This window comes from Thamnophis sirtalis, unplaced genomic scaffold (assembly GCF_051295495.1).
Source record: "Thamnophis sirtalis isolate CommonGarterSnake01/CBP01778 unplaced genomic scaffold, rThaSir2_p1.2 scaffold_1, whole genome shotgun sequence".
Taxonomy (NCBI): Eukaryota; Metazoa; Chordata; class Lepidosauria; order Squamata; family Natricidae; genus Thamnophis; species Thamnophis sirtalis.
Genome location: NW_028261381.1, coordinates 161,932,951 through 161,949,369, shown reverse-complemented (window position 1 = coordinate 161,949,369; position 16,419 = coordinate 161,932,951). Strand labels below are relative to the sequence as shown.

Genomic DNA, 16,419 nt, shown 5'->3' with positions numbered 1-16,419 from the left:
AAAGATCACAAATCAATCTGGTACAAGTTATCCAGCCAAGGTGGTACAGTGGTTAGAGGGCAGTACTGCAGGCTACTTCAGCTGACTGCTAGCTGCAGTTTGGCAGATCAAATCTCACTGGCTCAAGGTTGACTCGGTTCCACCACAAAACCGCGGAGGACAAAATCGCGCTCGACGAAAGCGCGCATTTGACGTCATCACAGCGCGACGAAAACATCGCACTGTGATCGAAAAATGTAAAAATAAAGCGAAAACCATACCCTAACCCCCCCAAACCTAACCCTAAACCTAACCCTTAACCTAACCCTAAATCTAACCCTAAACCTAACCCTTAACCTAACGCTAAACCTAACGCTAACCCTTAACCTAACGCTAAACGTAACCCTAACGCTCTAAACCTAACCCTAACCCTTAACCTAACCCTAAACCTAACCCTTACCTTTATGTGAATCGGCTTGGTTTAATTTAATTTTTATTTCAATTTTTAATTTTTTTCGTCGCGCTGTGATGACGTCAAATGCGCGCTTTCGTCGATCGCGATTTTGTCCTCCGCGGTTTTGACGGGTCACGGGTTGACTCAGCCTTCCATCCTTCCGAGGTGGGTAAAATGAGGACCCAGATTGTTGGGGGCAGTAGGCTGACTCTGTAAACCACTTAGAGAGGGCTGTAAAAGCACTGTGAAGCGGTATATAAGTCCAAGTGCTATTGCTATCCCCAGTCCTGCCACACTGTGTCAGTCACTCCCAGGCCCTCCCCACACCCAGCAATAGCCACTTGACAGCCTGCATGCAAACTGCCTGAGACTTGCAATTTTCTACTGGCTTCCCCCTGACTTTGGTTGTAGAAAGTTACTAAGATATTCTCACTTAATAACGACCTGTGATCCTCGCTTAACGGTGGCAGTGGGAACTGCCAAGTTTTGATGGAACTTTATGACTGCATTGCTTAGCGATGGAACTTCCAATCCCAATGAACCTTCTTAACCAAGAACTGCCTGTATGTTACAGACCAATAATCTAAAATATTGCCTTAAGCCCGAAATGTTGGAAATGGTTTTAGGTCTTGTTCTTTTCCCTTTTTTTTTGTAGAGTCCACCCAAATCAAATGAGGTCAGCACAGACAGTAACAAGGAAAACACCACTGGTGACTCTGGCTCTGAATCTTCATCACAGGAAGCGACACCAGAAAAAGGTAAAACAAACAACTTTACTATTCCAGTAAATGTATTTATGGCCGCCCACTCCAGAAGACTGGATAGGTTTAAAAAATCCACATTTATAATTAAAAACATTTACAGACGCATGTTTTTTGTAACACTAGTTGGATTCCTCGGCTGGAATATGTCCTGGATATTTACCATCGCAGCAAAAAGACCGGCTATTCATTAGTTTGGTGCTCAAATAGCAGCTTTATTGAAGCCATTTCTGCTGCTGGGGGGCAGAATGTTGGTGTAGATTGGCTAAGTGGGCTAATTGTTGCTCTGTGGTTCTTTTTGCTGCATTTAATTCATTTTAAACAGAATATACATTTATTTCTAGAGTATAACAAATTTAGTAACTAAATTTCATGGGCAAAGGTTACTTTGTGTGTGGGGTTTTGTATCTTCTATTCATCCAAGCTGTGCATGAATGGATACAGGTGGTTCTCGAATTGTGGCTGCAATTGAGCTCAGAATTAAGAGTCATTAGCTATGCCAGCTAAGTGAATCACCGTGTGACCACACCTGGTTTTATGACATTTTTTTCTCTCTGTCAATAAGCAAACCTATTTTATTCAATGGGTATTTTTTGCTCGGAACAGGAAATAAATGTGGGAAACTGGCAAAAATGTCTAAATTGCAGACATGTGACCACAGGATGCTACAAATGGCTGCATACGTGAATTGTTTGCAAAATGTGATCACATGACTGTGGGGGAGGGAACTGTCGGAACTCCAGAACTCATAAATAGCTTTGGGGAGATTCATTGTAACTTTGAATGGTCACTAAGCAACTGCGTCACTAAGTGAGAACTATCAGTATGAAAGAAGTGCCCACAGTCATAATACTAATTGATCACACTAGGTTTATTTTGATTTCTAAAAAGTTTTGTTCGCTCTATGTGGAAATGCACAAACGGTTTTCGAAGTCAAGGCTTCCCGCGTGTTCTGACCTAGGCTTCCCCAGCAGCACGAAGCCCAGTCTTCTTTTATTTAATTTACAGTGAATTCCTCTCCAGCAAAATCCCGGCCCACAGTCTTTCAAAATAGTTCACAATTACTTTCTCAGGCTTGGAGAGTGGCCAGGCCGATATCTTTCAGATGCCCACAATACTTGGCAAGAATGCAGGAATGAACTAATTGTCTTCTGCAAACACCTCTCCCCTTTCACCCCTCTTTTATTCCCTATGGGAGGGGCCTTTCACCATCCACTTATGGCCTTACTCTCAAGTCAACCCTTGTTCCTTAGCTTCCCCCTTTGTCTGGCAACTCTGCACATGCGCACATTGGAAACAGGCTCCAGCTGTTCGTCTGCCTCACTGATGTCTGACTCTGAAGGCAGCTGATAACTGTCATACAGCTCTGGCCCCCACTTTGCCTCCGACACAGAGCCCTCATCAGAGCCTTCCCCAGACTCCAAGACTGGCCCATGTTCCTCCCCAACCTCCTCAGTTTCCGAATCTGCTGCCAGCTCTGCTGGCTGCTGGCGGGCTACAACCGTGACCCGTCAAAACCGCGGACGACAAAAGCGCGGTCAACGAAAGCGCGTAACTGACGTCATCAGCAGCGCGACGAAAAAAATTAAAAAATAAATTAAATTAAAATTAAATTAAAGCAAGCCGATTCACATAAAGGTAAGGGTTAGGGTTAGGTTTAAGGTTAGGTTAAGGGTTAGGGTTAGGTTTAGGGTTACGTTAAGCATTAGGGTTAGGTTGAGCGTTAGGTTAAGGGTTAGCGTTAGCAATAGCAATAGCAATAGCAGTAGACTTATATACCGCTTCATAGGCCTTTCAGGCCTCTCTAAGCGGTTTACAGAGAGTCAGCATATTGCCCCCAACAATCTGGGTCCTCATTTTACCCACCTCGGAAGGATGGAAGGCTGAGTCAACCCTGAGCCGGTGAGATTTGAACCGCTGACCTGCTGATCTAGCAGTAGCCTGCAGTGCTGCATTTAACCACTGCGCCACCTTGGCTCTAGGTTTAGCGTTAGGTTTAGCGTTAGGTTAAGGGTTAGGTTTAGGGTTAGGTTTAGGGTTAGGTTTGGGGGGGTTAGGGTAAGGTTTTCGCTTTAATTTTAAATTTTACGATCACAGCGCAATGTTTTCGTCGCGCTGTGATGACGTCACGTACGCGCTTTCGTCGAGCACGATTTTGTCGTCCGCGGTTTTGCGGTGGAACCGGCCACAACACCACCCATTAACCTCCTTCCATTTCTTTCCAGCCAATAATATATCAGAATCGCTCGCTGAGTCCGCTGCAGCCTATACAAAAGCAACAGCCAGGAAATGTCTCCTGGAGAAGGTAGAAGTAATCACAGGAGAGGAAGCTGAGAGTAATGTGCTACAGGTGAGTAGGATCTGCAGAAGTCTGCACTCAGCTTGTGCAACTCCCAGGATGTTTGCTTTACTTGGTCTTGCTTGCCAGGAGGGTGAGTGTATGCTGTGGAGAAAACTTGCGCGTGCACACACACACACACACACACACACACACACACACACTTGGGAGGTTTACAAGCACAAGCCTGAAGCATCTTCTCTCAGCCAATCTTCAGAACAGGCACAGCCTTGAATCTGGGAAAAACTTCAGGGAGTTAAAATTGTTAGTTTTTTTCTTTCTTTCAAAGGTTCTACGTATTAAAAACTCTGCTTGGTACGGCATACAGTTACTCCTCGACTTAACAATTGAGCCCAAAATTTATGTGGCTAAGTGAGACAGTTGTTAAGTGAGTTTTAGTCCATTTTACAAGCTTTCTTGCCCCCCGGTTGTTAAGTGAATCACTGCAATTGCTAAGTTAGTAACAGGGTCTCATGAAGTGAATCTGGCTTCCCCATTGACACTGCTTGTCAGAAGGTCACAAAAGGAGATTCCCATGACCTCAGGACACTGCAACCATCATAAATATGAGCCAGTTGCCAAATGTCCGCATGTTGACCATGGGGATGCTGCAACAATTGTGTGAAAAACAGTGAGGTCACTTTTTTTCAGTGCTGCTGTATTTTTAAACAGTCATTAAACAAATGGTTATAAGTAGAGGACTATCTGTAACACCCCATGCTTTAAATGCTAAGCCTTGCCCTCTTGTTCCTTGGACCAACAGAAAAATGGTCCTCCTTTTTCCAGCCTTAATGTTGGTGCTTCTGCTCCACATTCATGTAATAGCTTCTGCTCTGCTCTGTAACGCTGGTCAGTTAGATGCTCTATGCAAGGATATCCCTCCCAGTACATCAGTGTGTGATGACCCGGGTGTATATGTTCCAAATAGCATCCCACAGCCAACTTTTCTTTTGGATCTTTGGCCTGCCACCGGGGGCACGGCACAGAGGCAATAAAGGCAGCTGACAGTTCAAACCACCCCTTTAGTGCTCCAAATTGCCCCAAATGCTTCCATGTTTCTGGCAAGTCCCAAAGCAAAGTGATCACACACACACACACTTCCAGCAGTCTCTGACTGAAAGTAGTTCAGCACAACGGCTGCAAAGCAAGAAATCCAGCAGGGCAAGTCGAGGAGTCCAGGACGCAAAGGAGCAAGGCAATTAAGCCAGAAAGCCAGAAAGAATGCAAGGAATCCAGGAAAGTTCAAACGTCGGCACTCAACACTCAATGAATTCAGCATTTGTTCTGACAAATGCCCCTCCCCACAGCGTCTCCTTAAGTCTCAGTCCCCATATGTGTCTTGTGAAGAGGGATGGGGTGCTCTTCCCCCCCCCCCTCCTGCCCCGAATAGTCAGCTCAGTCTGCGCTGTTCTCGCCTTCTCTCCACTCTCTGCACTTGAGGATCAGGAGGAGGTAGTCCTTGCTTATCGCCTGAGTTTTGTCTCTCATGTTCACTGCTTAGCCTCTTTTGGTCATCTTGCCTCCCCTTTTTCCCTGCTTACAAGCTTTCCCAATCCTAAAAGGCCTGACTGGGCCTGGTCCTCCCCATTTTGCAATGAAGCCGCCCCCTCAATCTCCAGTTCCAGCTTGTCTTCCCCCGCAGATTCAGGCTCCGATGGGGGCATGACACTTTGCTGAATCAGACCCAGAGCCCCCTACTCCAGCATTTGGTTTGCAGTTGTGATTAGCCAGTTGTTTCTGGGGATCTCCCAAGTGGGGTGTGAAGTTGTGTTCCTCTTCTTGTTTATATCTGAGGTTCACACCTCACTCTCAGCTGTAATATGTGTTGCTTGTTTGTAGTTTATCCGTACATCACAAGTAGACAAATTATGAATTAGCAGAGTTATAATGTTTCTCAACTGCAGCAATTTGAAGATGTTTGGACTTCAACTTCCATAATTCTTCACATCTTAAAGTTGCTCAGGTTGAAAAACTCTGCTGTAAGCTGACCATACAGAGGTTACATTTAGATCTGTCCACTGAGGCTTGACAGAGTCATGTAAACAATATCAATAATTAATTCTGCTGGATGAGACCAAAGGCTCACGTAATTCAGAATACTGTTCTTCGACTTGCCTGTTGCTTCTAAAAAAAAATCCTCTTTTTATTGTATCTAATATCTGTTGTTAACTGAATGTAGAAGTACCATTTTTTTACAATTTCTGTTTGATTTATCTCCTTTATTTTGCCTGCTTCAAATGCTACTTTCTCTGATACATAGATGAGAGGGATCACGTTTCCATCTTTCTTATTAGGGAGAAATAATACTTTTGAATTTGGGGCCGAGCACGAAAACCCAATTTTTCAAATGCGTTGGCGGCTTTGTGGTTTGTGATCTCCTCGTTTGCTGCCTTCGTTAAAGTTCTCCAGCTAATGTTTCTGTTACAGATTCAATGCAAGTTGTTTGTCTTTGATAAGAGCTCCCAGTCCTGGGTGGAAAGAGGCCGAGGGCTTCTGAGGCTGAATGACATGGCGTCTACAGATGATGGGACATTGCAGTCACGGCTGGGTAAGACGAAAAGACGCCAGGAACCTAACCAACCAACCACTGCACGAAAACTAGATTGCAGTTTGGATCTAATGTAGCTCTGAATCAATTTCCATGCCACCCAGTTATGTCATGGATGGGCATATCAACACAGACATTTATAGCTTGCAGGAGTAGCCTGTGGCATCAGGTGCCCTTGTGATTAAGGCTTGTTGGTAGACAATGTGTTTATCCACATTCTGCCGTAATAGTCAAGCTGCCAGGTTCCAAGTAACACCCCAACAAAAGAAGACTCCGAGGCTTGATTTTCTTCAGAGTTCCATTTTATTAGAGATGTCCTATTGGCACATCTGGGAAAACCCGAATCTGAAAGCCTTGAGGCTTTGCCCACCCAAATGAAAGTCCAAGTCCCTGCCCAGCACCCACATGTCCATCACATGGCCCAATCAGACCCCGTTCCAAACTGGCAGCGTTTCTCAAGCACACCCATCCAGGCGTAGGGCAAGTTGTCCTTGGCTTCCTGAGAAAGGAATTTTATTTTGACTACGTATCACCCATACTCCATACAATCTCCACTCCCATTTTCCCACAGTAGAAAAATGTGGCAGGCTTGAAAGGCCAATGTAAAGATGGCTTTCAGGCCTGACACAAGCATTTTAGGGTATCAGTCTTGTAAAAGAAATAAAGAGGATATGGGGGAGGGGGGGAGGAATCAGCTTTCCACAACGTCAGTTATGCAAGAATACATGAAACTGGTTTCTCCTCTGACTGCGATTGTTGAACGATATCAGCCACTTTATCTCAGCAATTTTAAGACGTCCGGACTTCAACTCCCAATCCACGTCTTACAGTTGCTGAGGTTGCGAAACATTGTTCCAAGTCCTAAAATAAAATATAGCACACTTAAAAGCATGATCACTCCTCTAGAAAATTTGAAAAGTTCAACCAACTGCATCCCTCTGTAAAATGTTAAGTGTGATGACCTTTGCCTGCCCCGATGATTGAGGAGAATGAAGTACCTTGGTGATGTCATGGGGTTGACCTTGGTGGAGACACAGCATCGGCTGCTTTTGAATGCACACAAACATCCGCTAGGACGGACAATTACTTAAGCAAAGCTAAGAAGGAACCCATCAAGTTTAGTACTATGTCTTGAACAATCTTCCAAATTCCCTTGCTTCTTTGGGGTTGTGGGAATGCCATCTTCCTGATGGAAGAACTGCCAATTCAGGGGGTTGTACCACAAAGGTTTGTGGATTTGGATTTACACAAGTGCTGTAGTTACTGTTTTTGAATGCAGACATTTTAAAAAATAATAGTTGACCATGTCTCTTTCATCTCCGTGGCACTTTCAATTAGTAATGAGAACACAAGGCAGTCTGCGGTTAATCCTGAACACCAAACTCTGGGCTCAGATGCAGATTGATAAAGCCAGTGAGAAAAGCATCCGAATCACCGCCATGGACACCGAAGACCAAGGAGTCAAAGTATTTCTTATATTGGTAAGGCCACAGATTGAGTAACTGGGTATATTTGAGAGGACATTATGGGAAGTCTTGCATCATAATTGCAACTGGAGGTTACACTCCATCATAATTATCCATTTACCAGAATGCTGTCTGGCACAACCTTCTGTAGGGCAGTCCCTAGCACCCTGTTTCTTTTTGCCTTTTTTCTTAGCCGGTGGGTACATTTGCAATCTAAACACTGATGGGCAACCACCACTTTATTCTTCGATTAGATTTAAATCCAACCTTTATTTTCAGTTAGCTGAAGGCCACAAGCATACCTCATGCCCCCCAGCTCCTACTTTTCAACAGCCATTCTACAAGGTGGGTTGGACTGAAAATGAGGGAGGGATCACCAAAACCACCCAAGCCATCTTTCATGCCTAAGGAAGGAAGAGCCTCCCAGATTCTAGACCACTAACTTAACCACTATACCAGACTGCCTCTCCTGATTTTCTTAGAAAGCTTGCAGGGGCCAGGGTCAAGAGCCATGATGAGGCTTGACCCTAAGCTTTGCAGCGTGCCTCTTTCTCGTTTTTTTTTTTAAACAAAGCAAATCTTATTTTCAGAGCACAAAACTCATTTGTCAAAAAGCACAACAGGTACCAAGTGAAGTGTCCACATGCGCATGAGGAGCTCCAATGTATAATAACAGAAAGAATAAACCCAGATGTTGTGGCTGATTAGTTACAGGTTAGGGAAACAGGCCACTATGATTTGTTTAATAACAGATTAAAACAGATTGTAGTAAGCCACTTTGTGTCAACCCAGGTAAGGTGTCTGCCTGTGACATTCCTTTTGAACGTTAGCTAACCAAATGCTTCCCTATAATCAAGGCAAAGAAGAGTATCCTCCAGCTAGGATATAGAATTTAGACTTCCTTTGAAAATAGAGATCCTGCAGAGACCCCATTTTTATTCATTAATCTAACCACCTCTGCTTCAGTTTGAACAAATAAGAATAAAAATAAATAACCTGCAAGAGCATCATAGGATTCCAGTTGGAAGGCTTTCTGGTATACCACTAGATGATGATGGGTGGATGGATGGATGGATGATGATTGATAGACAGACAGACTCCCTAACTGGTTGCAGAATCTAGCATTTCTAGCATGTTACTGTCAGCCTGTCAGAGCGTTCCAAATATCATCCAAAATTAAATCGGAGTCCAAAGCAGAGCTTTTCTCAGACTTCCAATTTATTAAGAGAGACATGTTGGTACATCTGTGGAAACCCAAATCTGAAAACTTCCTGGGGTTCCCACCCAGTTGAAAGTTCATGATCTTGCCCCACACCCACAAGTCCATCACATGGTCCAATCTTCCACTGCCACGCTGGCATTTCCACCCATCTAGTTCCGGTCAGGTGCAGAGGTGCGGAGACAAAGAATGACCTTGGGCTTCTAGAAGGGAATGTTTTGTTTTGACAACAACACATTCTACAACTCTACTCCTTGCTGTTCCCCCTCCCAATTACCCCACTAATGAAACAGCATAGTAAAATAAGAGAGTGTGTGGCAGGCCAAAGATCCTAAAAGGAATATGACTGCAGGCCTGACACAGCTTTTATCTCAAGGGAAACCCCCAACTCCATAGATAATTAGTTTCATGTTGAATTGCCCTTACTTGTTAGAAAGTTTTCTGATTTGCAGTCTACCACTTTGTCACCCAAATCAGTTATTTGTATTATCTTTAGACCTGGCTTTGCCGGCAGCCCTGGGTGTGATGAGTTCCCTCCCCTCTCGACATGTATGGTTGTGCGACAGTTGTTTACTTTTATTATTTGTATTTTGTTTTTTATGTTCCCCTTTCTCCCCCTTGAATTGTTCGCCGCCCTGAGTCCTCCCGGAGAAGGGCGGCATACAAATAATAAAATTCTATTCTATTCTATTCTATTCTCTGGGTTGATAGAAACAGATTGTGACCTAATTCTATGCATCCTATGCAAAGAGCCCCCATCTGGTTTTCTAAGAGTGGCCTCACGAAACGGTGCTTTTGAATACGATGTGGCGATTCCATTCCTCTCCACTGTTAATAGCTGCTTTCATGCTTCCTCTTCCTGTCCTGCATTGATTTGGCGAGTCTCATTGTGAAAGCCTTTCAGATGCACATATGTCACCATTGAGTTCTTTAGCAATCAGATCATATTTTTGGCTAAACGGACAAAGGAGGCGCGATGGCTCAGCAGTTAAAGAAGCTGAGCTTGGCATCTGCAAAGGTGACAGCCTGGGTTCGAGACCCAGCATCATGGACGGGGTGACCTCCCATTACCTGCCCCAGCTCCTGCCCACCTAGCAGCTTGAAAGCATGCAAATGTGAGTAGATTAATAAGTGCCATTTCAGTGGGAAGGTAATTGTGTTCCGTTCACTTTTGGTGTATAGCCATGCTGGCCACCTGACCATGGAAAATGTCTTTGGACAACGCTGGCTCCCTCGGCTAATAAAAAGAGATGAGCACTGCCCCCTAGAGACCCAGCATACCTGGGCAGGGGAAACCTACTTGGACAAGTGACTTGTCAGTTTGTCAGCCCTTTTAATGAGAGAGTTACTGATTCTCTCTGAACTTTAGGCAAGCTCTAAAGACACAGGACAGTTGTATGCAGCTTTGCACCATCGGATCCTGGCTTTGCGGAGTCGTGTAGAGCAAGAGCAAGAAGCCAAAAGTGCAGCACCAGTGCCGGAAGTGACACAGTCCAACGAGGAAGACAGCGACGACGATGGTCTTGCCCCTTCGGGATCACCTGGAAGTGGTAAGCAGTTTCCGGGGATACAGGTAGCCCTCGAATTACCACCACGATGGAGCCCAAAATGTCCCAAAATTGATAAACAAGACAGCTAAGTGAGTTTTCCCCATTTTAGCACTTTTCTTGTTAAGTGAATCGCTGCAGTTGTTAAGTTAGGGGCTTGGTTGTTAAGTGAAAGCTTCCCCGTTAACTTTGCTCATCAGACGGTCGCAAAAGCTGATCAGGTGATTCTTAGACCAGTGATGGCGAACCTTTTCGCCACCGAATGCCCAAACTGGAACTTGTATGCATGTGCGTGTCCGCGCTGGAGTACTGTAAACCCAAAGACCAGCTGGCCAGTTAGCACATGCCTGTTTTTTGGCAGTTTTGGGGCATTTGGGGGGCCATTTGGACCCCGAAACAGCCCGAAAAACAACCTGTTTTTTTGGCCGTTTTGAGGCCGTTTTCCAGTGCCTGTGAAGACCAGCTGGCCAGCGTGCATGTGGGCACCGGAAACCAGAAGAGCAGCTGGCAATGGTGCGCACGCCCATAGAGAGGGCTCTGCATGCCACCTCTGGCGCATGGGCCACAGTTTCGCTAGCACGGCCTTAGACAGTGCAACTGTCATAACTGTGAGTCAGTTGCCAAGCGTCTGGATTCTGAGCATGTGACTGTGGGGATGCTGCAATGATCATACGCAAGGATGAGTTCCAGCAGCCACTACAGCCACACACGCGCAGTACAATACAAATTGTTTTGCGCATGCACAGAAGCCAAAAACAAGATTGTGGCACCTATGCCGCTGCCAAGAGAACCGGTTTGTGGGGTCTTGGCAGGCCAGAGTGGCTGCTGGTTCCAGCGACCCAGGCCGGCGAACCACTACCAGTTCGGCTGAACCAGTAGGAACCCACCACTGATCATTCATGTAAAAAATGGTCATAAGTCACTTTTTCCCCAGTACCGTTGTAAGTTGAAGGCTACCTGTATCCTGTTCAGAACAATTGATGGGGATGCCGCCAGTCTTGGGATCCTTCTGATATTATTTCCCTGATGAAATGTCCAAAGCACGTCTCAACCATGAATAACAGTTTGCAGGATGTTATCACCCTGGTAGGTCTCTGTCCTCAAGAACCCGCATAGCCAATTTTGACTCAAGACGTGGGAATGGAAACAAAGCTAATCATGGGAAGACATTGTTGTTGTTTTTTAATTCCAGTTTTACATTATTGAGCCTAGTTATTTTAAGGCTGGCATTTGTTCAGAGGTGATTTAAATATATGCCTTTACATTTGAGAACAAAATGTAAAGAGATTTTAAAACAACCCTAGATGTGGGTTTAAATGCATTGCAGCCTTCTATAATATTTCTGCTAGTGTTTTCCCAATAGGTCTGGGATCAGAATGTCCTGTCAGCATACATATTGGGCAGGGTAACAGCAGTTTGGAAAGTTAATGGTTTGGAGTTTCTTCTTGAACTCTTTGCAGATCAGTGCACCTGCCCACTTAACCTGATTTGCTTAAATTAGTGTTTAAAAAAACTCGTATTATGTTTTGTTGATTTGGATTTAATATTGAAAAAGTAGACTATAAATTGCTTAATCAAGAATGAATTAGTAGAATGGAAATAAAAACTGCCTGGACTAATGGAGGAAATTGATTCCCATTGCGACTAAGCAATGGTTCTGCAGCCCTGCTTTGAACACGAACCTCCCTGTTTCGTCTTGCAGGTCCCACCGATGAAGTGGATGGGCAAACAACCAGCAGTACATAGCGGCCACGATCCAGACCACTTGGAAGAGCAGCTGCCAGAAACCCCCTTCCACAGGGCCAAGATTTGTGAGACTCATGCCCCCCGGCCATCTCTTGCTCTGGACAGCAACAGAGGCTCTGAGAATTTAAGAACTCTGCATCCCTGTTCTGGGTTTTTTTTTTCTCTGTGTGTGTGTTGAATTTTTTTCAGGGGGGCTGGATCAGTTGATTCCATATTAAACAAAAACAAAACAAAACACAGCAGACTTTGGACAAAACTGGCTGAATGTGATTTTGGGACATTTAATTGTTCATCATATTGATGAGCAGGGAGAAAAAGAGTACCATTTCTCTCCTCCCCCTCCCTCTCCCAACTTGTGATTCATTGTAGGGGGCAGGTTCACCGAGACTTGCCGTAGCTTGCCTGTGGCACCTCTTTGTCTTGCCACACCCATTCATCCTCCGTCCCCCAACTCCAGTAGCTGAACGGCCTCTGCCACGGACCCTTCCGACACCGTCTCTTCTTGCCTAAAAATCCCCATCGCCCACTCTGCTTCTGGCCTCTCCCACCGTTCCAGAAGAAAAGTCGGATTTCAACTGGAAGACCTTTTCTTTATAAAAAATACAACTACTAATAATAATAACAACAACCATTTTTGGGCCCCCTTGGAAGCTTTGCTGACAACAGTGTGGCTTGTCTGAGAGGCATCTCTTTGGGGATTTAATTTTTTTTTTCCATCCTGGAAGTTAAAAACAACACAATAAGACTTTTGCTGAGTTTTGTGGATGGGGCGGAAACACTTTAAGCTCTGGAGTGGGAAAGGGGGTGTGTTTTTTTTTTTAAATAATTCTTGTTCTTTTGCTAACAACTTCCTCTGGTTATCATTATTGTTGTCATTTTGGGACTTCAAATGTGGCGATAACTTTTTTTTTTTTTTAGATTTTAATAAGATATTCTTGTGTGTTGACCAAGCGGCCCCCTTCTGTTTTGTACTGTTATGTTTCTGTTACTATTTAAAGGAGAGTGAAGCCACTGTGTAAATAGACATCCCGACACAGGCACACACGTGTACATATATAACAGGTATTCATATACCAGGTTGTTTTTAATCCTTTCAAATAACCTTTTATTTCCTTCTTGCCTTGCCAAGGTGCTTAACAGCTGATTAGGAAACAGCTGCCTTGTTTTCCTGAAAACAGGAGGGCTGCTCTTCCGATCTTGGCCAACTACTAAAATATATAAATATATATATATATATATATAGGTATTGCTTTGGGCACTTTCTCTTGGTCGGTAAGCATCTTCAGTTTGTGCCTAAACTCACATTACCTAAGTATCAACCTGGGCTGCCACTGGCTCTGTGGGTTTGTTTGATTGAGATGTGTCCAGAGAGGGCCCTGCTGAAGTGGGAAATCTCTTTGAATAAGATCGGCTAAAAAAGGACTGTTTCTGGCTTTAGCTGGAGTGTGATTATAAGTAAGTTGGGCTACGACATCTTTGGGCAAAGACCATAAAGACTTGGAATGCTTTGGTGACTTCCTGTTGAGGACTCTGGAGTGGCACATCTATCAGAACAGGAGGTTTTCACCAGCTCCATAGAAGAATCGGTGGCCTTCCCCCACCCCCACCCCCTCTTGGTCTTGATGGGACCACTACTCGGTTGAACTCCCAAATCTGAGCCATTTGGAATGAAGATGGTGACACAACAGAGTCGGGACAAGGCACAGTCTGATTCCGTCTGAGGTGGTTGAGAAGGAAAAAGGTGGCCTTCTTTTCATCTTGTCAAAAATGGGAGCCCAGAAACCAAGAAGAGAGTGGAAGCCTATTTTTTTCAATTCTGTCCACTGTGGAAAACAAGGAGGACATTGTAATATGAAGTTGCTGAGTGACAGAAACAACTGGGATGCCTAGGCAGGTTTTACACTCTGCCTCCTCAGCGTGATGGATGGAAATTCTCATCGGGTCTCAGAAGTCTGTCCTTGAGTCGTCCCGTCTTTGTCACTTTGGAAGAGCTTCAGGCTGACAAAAGTTTCTTCTCGCTCTCCCTTCCTGGGAGAGAAAGCAGATGGCCATGCAGGTGCGCAGCCTTCTCCAGATTTATTTTTTTTACCTTAACCTTTCTTCCTCTCCCTTTACGTTTCAGTTCTCAAATGCACCAGATATGTACATACCAACCGCCTACTGAATAACACTGAAGACTGATAACGATTGTAACTCTTGGGCAATTGTGCTGCTTTGAGGGAGAATAATTTTCCACTTTGTGTTAAGAAGACACTTCCCCCTCACCCTTTTAAGATAGTTAATTAGAACAGTGGATGCACATCTGGTGTTTTTTTTTTTTTAAGTTACTTTGGCATAACCGGAACGAATGGGATAGGAATAGGGTATAATTTTATTCGCCTTTGTTAAACATCTGGAGCTAAGAGGATCCTGCCATTGGTATGCATGGGATTGTGTGAAAGAGCTGGGTGGGTTTGTGTGTGTGACATTTGAAGGAGGCATCCAACGTCGTCCAGGGTAAGAGGGCTGGCTGGTTTCTCTAGAAGCGTTAATATTGAATGGAATGTTTAAACAGTTACCCACAGAGTTCATTTTTTTAAAAAACAAAAAAATCTGGCAGCTATTTATGGACACAGTGGTTTGGATTCGAGTGATTTGCCGTGGCAAAAGAGAAGGAGATTCTACGTTTCATTCTAGGCCAGCCACAGGCTGTATTCCTTGCACAGTGACTGTCTGGAAACGCATTTTGGGCGCTTTCCTGAGATGGAGAGTTGGCTGGGCCAGACACAGACTTTATAAATTTGTTTTCTTCTTCAAGCCGTTAGCCAATTAGTGATAAGTAAAAGAAAACAAACAAAAACAACAACCAGACAACACCCATGTGTTTTGGAAGATTTCTGTACAATTGTCATATCAGATGTATTTGGAAATTACATTAAAAAAACTTGTAACAAAAAGTCCTGCTTTGTGTAATTCTGTGATACAAGGAGAACAGCAGAGGAGCATGGTTTCATTTCTTGTGGCAATGTGTGATTGTGTGGCAAGGCTCTTAAGTGAGGAAGTCTCTGCCATCTTACGGCCACTAATAAAAGTGCCTCCAAAAAGAGCACGAAATTCAGAAATGAGGTGATGGGTCTGATTTTTGGTTTGATTTGTGGAAAAAAAGAATACCAATTTGTTATAGAAATGACATTCACGTCTGGAAAGCTGAAAATATGAAAAAGAAATTTGGAACAATTCCACTTTGTGTTAGATAGACGTTGAAGCTTTGACAGGCTTTCAAGACTGATGTCAGCCCTTTGAAATAGGCAAGATCGGAGAAACAAGAATTGCCAGAAACCTTGAAATGTACTTTCATGCAGTGCTTCTCAACCTTGGCGACTTCAAGATGAATGTACTTCAATTCCCAGAATTCTATGTTGGCTGGGGAATTCTAGGAGTTGAAATAGTTAATGCTCGGTGGCTTTCTTGGAAGTATCTCTTCAGCCATTTCAGGCAACAAATTCTGTTTTTGTCTCTGTCTGAAACAGGGATTGCTATTAACAGAACAGCAGCAATTAAGTTTATTTAAAACAATAAAAGGTCCTTTAAGAACAAAGTTAAAGTGGCTATGTAGAATCCAATTTCTTGCCAGTCATTTCTGTGTCCTTTATCCATTTCTCCTTTGGAACATTCAGAATAGAATAGCAGAATAACAGAGTTGGAAGGGACCTTGGAGGTCTTCCAGTCCAACCCCCTGCTTAAGCAGGAACCCCTACACCATTTGGCTATTTCCTTTTATAAACAGGAAGCTGGATTTAGAAATATACTGGGATCAGATGTGGTTATATTGTTTCAGACACAATGAGACTTTGTTACTGAGGTACTCTTAGATTTTTAAGGACATTTTCTAACAATTGTAAAATGCATTCTGTTTAAGAGCAGCTTTTTAAAAGAAACATTAAATATCACTTGGTGGTGTTAAAGCATTTTAGGTCTTTCTGAGGTAGGCATCAGATTGGCTACTGTCAAAATAATTGAGCTAGTTGAGACTTGGAGCTCATCTAATGGGGACATGTCCATAAGAGCGGAGACATTCCAGAACTGGTTTCATTTCAGATTAGTTGGCTTCATGCTAAACTGTAAAATAATTTTAAGCTAAAGGTGTTAGGCTAAATCCAGTGAATTGCAATTAACCAAACCTTGGTTTAATATGTATGAAAATAGCATTCTATACTGGACCACTTGAGTATTTTTGTTAAATGAAATTCCTTGTTGGATCCAGACCAAAATCTGGTATACAGTAGATCATGCTAAACTATAATGAGGTTTACTTCGGTCTAACTTAGCACACAAACCAGTCCAATGATGGATGATTCAATAAACTACCTAAAATACAGCGT

General features: G+C 43.8%; 1 protein-coding gene across 2 annotated transcripts in view; it reads left to right on the top strand.

Moving 5' to 3' along the window:
* Window positions 1-14,994, top strand: part of RANBP3 (RAN binding protein 3) — a 44,502-nt gene extending 29,508 nt beyond the window's left edge. Inside the window, exons 11-16 of one of the 2 annotated variants that reach the window (XM_087701992.1) lie at window positions 1,089-1,191; window positions 3,420-3,544; window positions 5,990-6,080; window positions 7,419-7,561; window positions 10,135-10,315; window positions 12,015-14,994. In XM_087701992.1, the coding sequence (XP_087558118.1) occupies window positions 1,089-1,191; window positions 3,420-3,544; window positions 5,990-6,080; window positions 7,419-7,561; window positions 10,135-10,315; window positions 12,015-12,058 (687 nt within the window). In that variant the 3' untranslated portion in view covers window positions 12,059-14,994. Of the gene's footprint in view, window positions 1-1,088; window positions 1,192-3,419; window positions 3,545-5,959; window positions 6,081-7,418; window positions 7,562-10,134; window positions 10,316-12,014 lie in introns of both variants that reach the window. The other variant, XM_087701984.1, reaches the window with a different exon arrangement.
* Window positions 14,995-16,419: the final 1,425 nt, after the last annotated feature.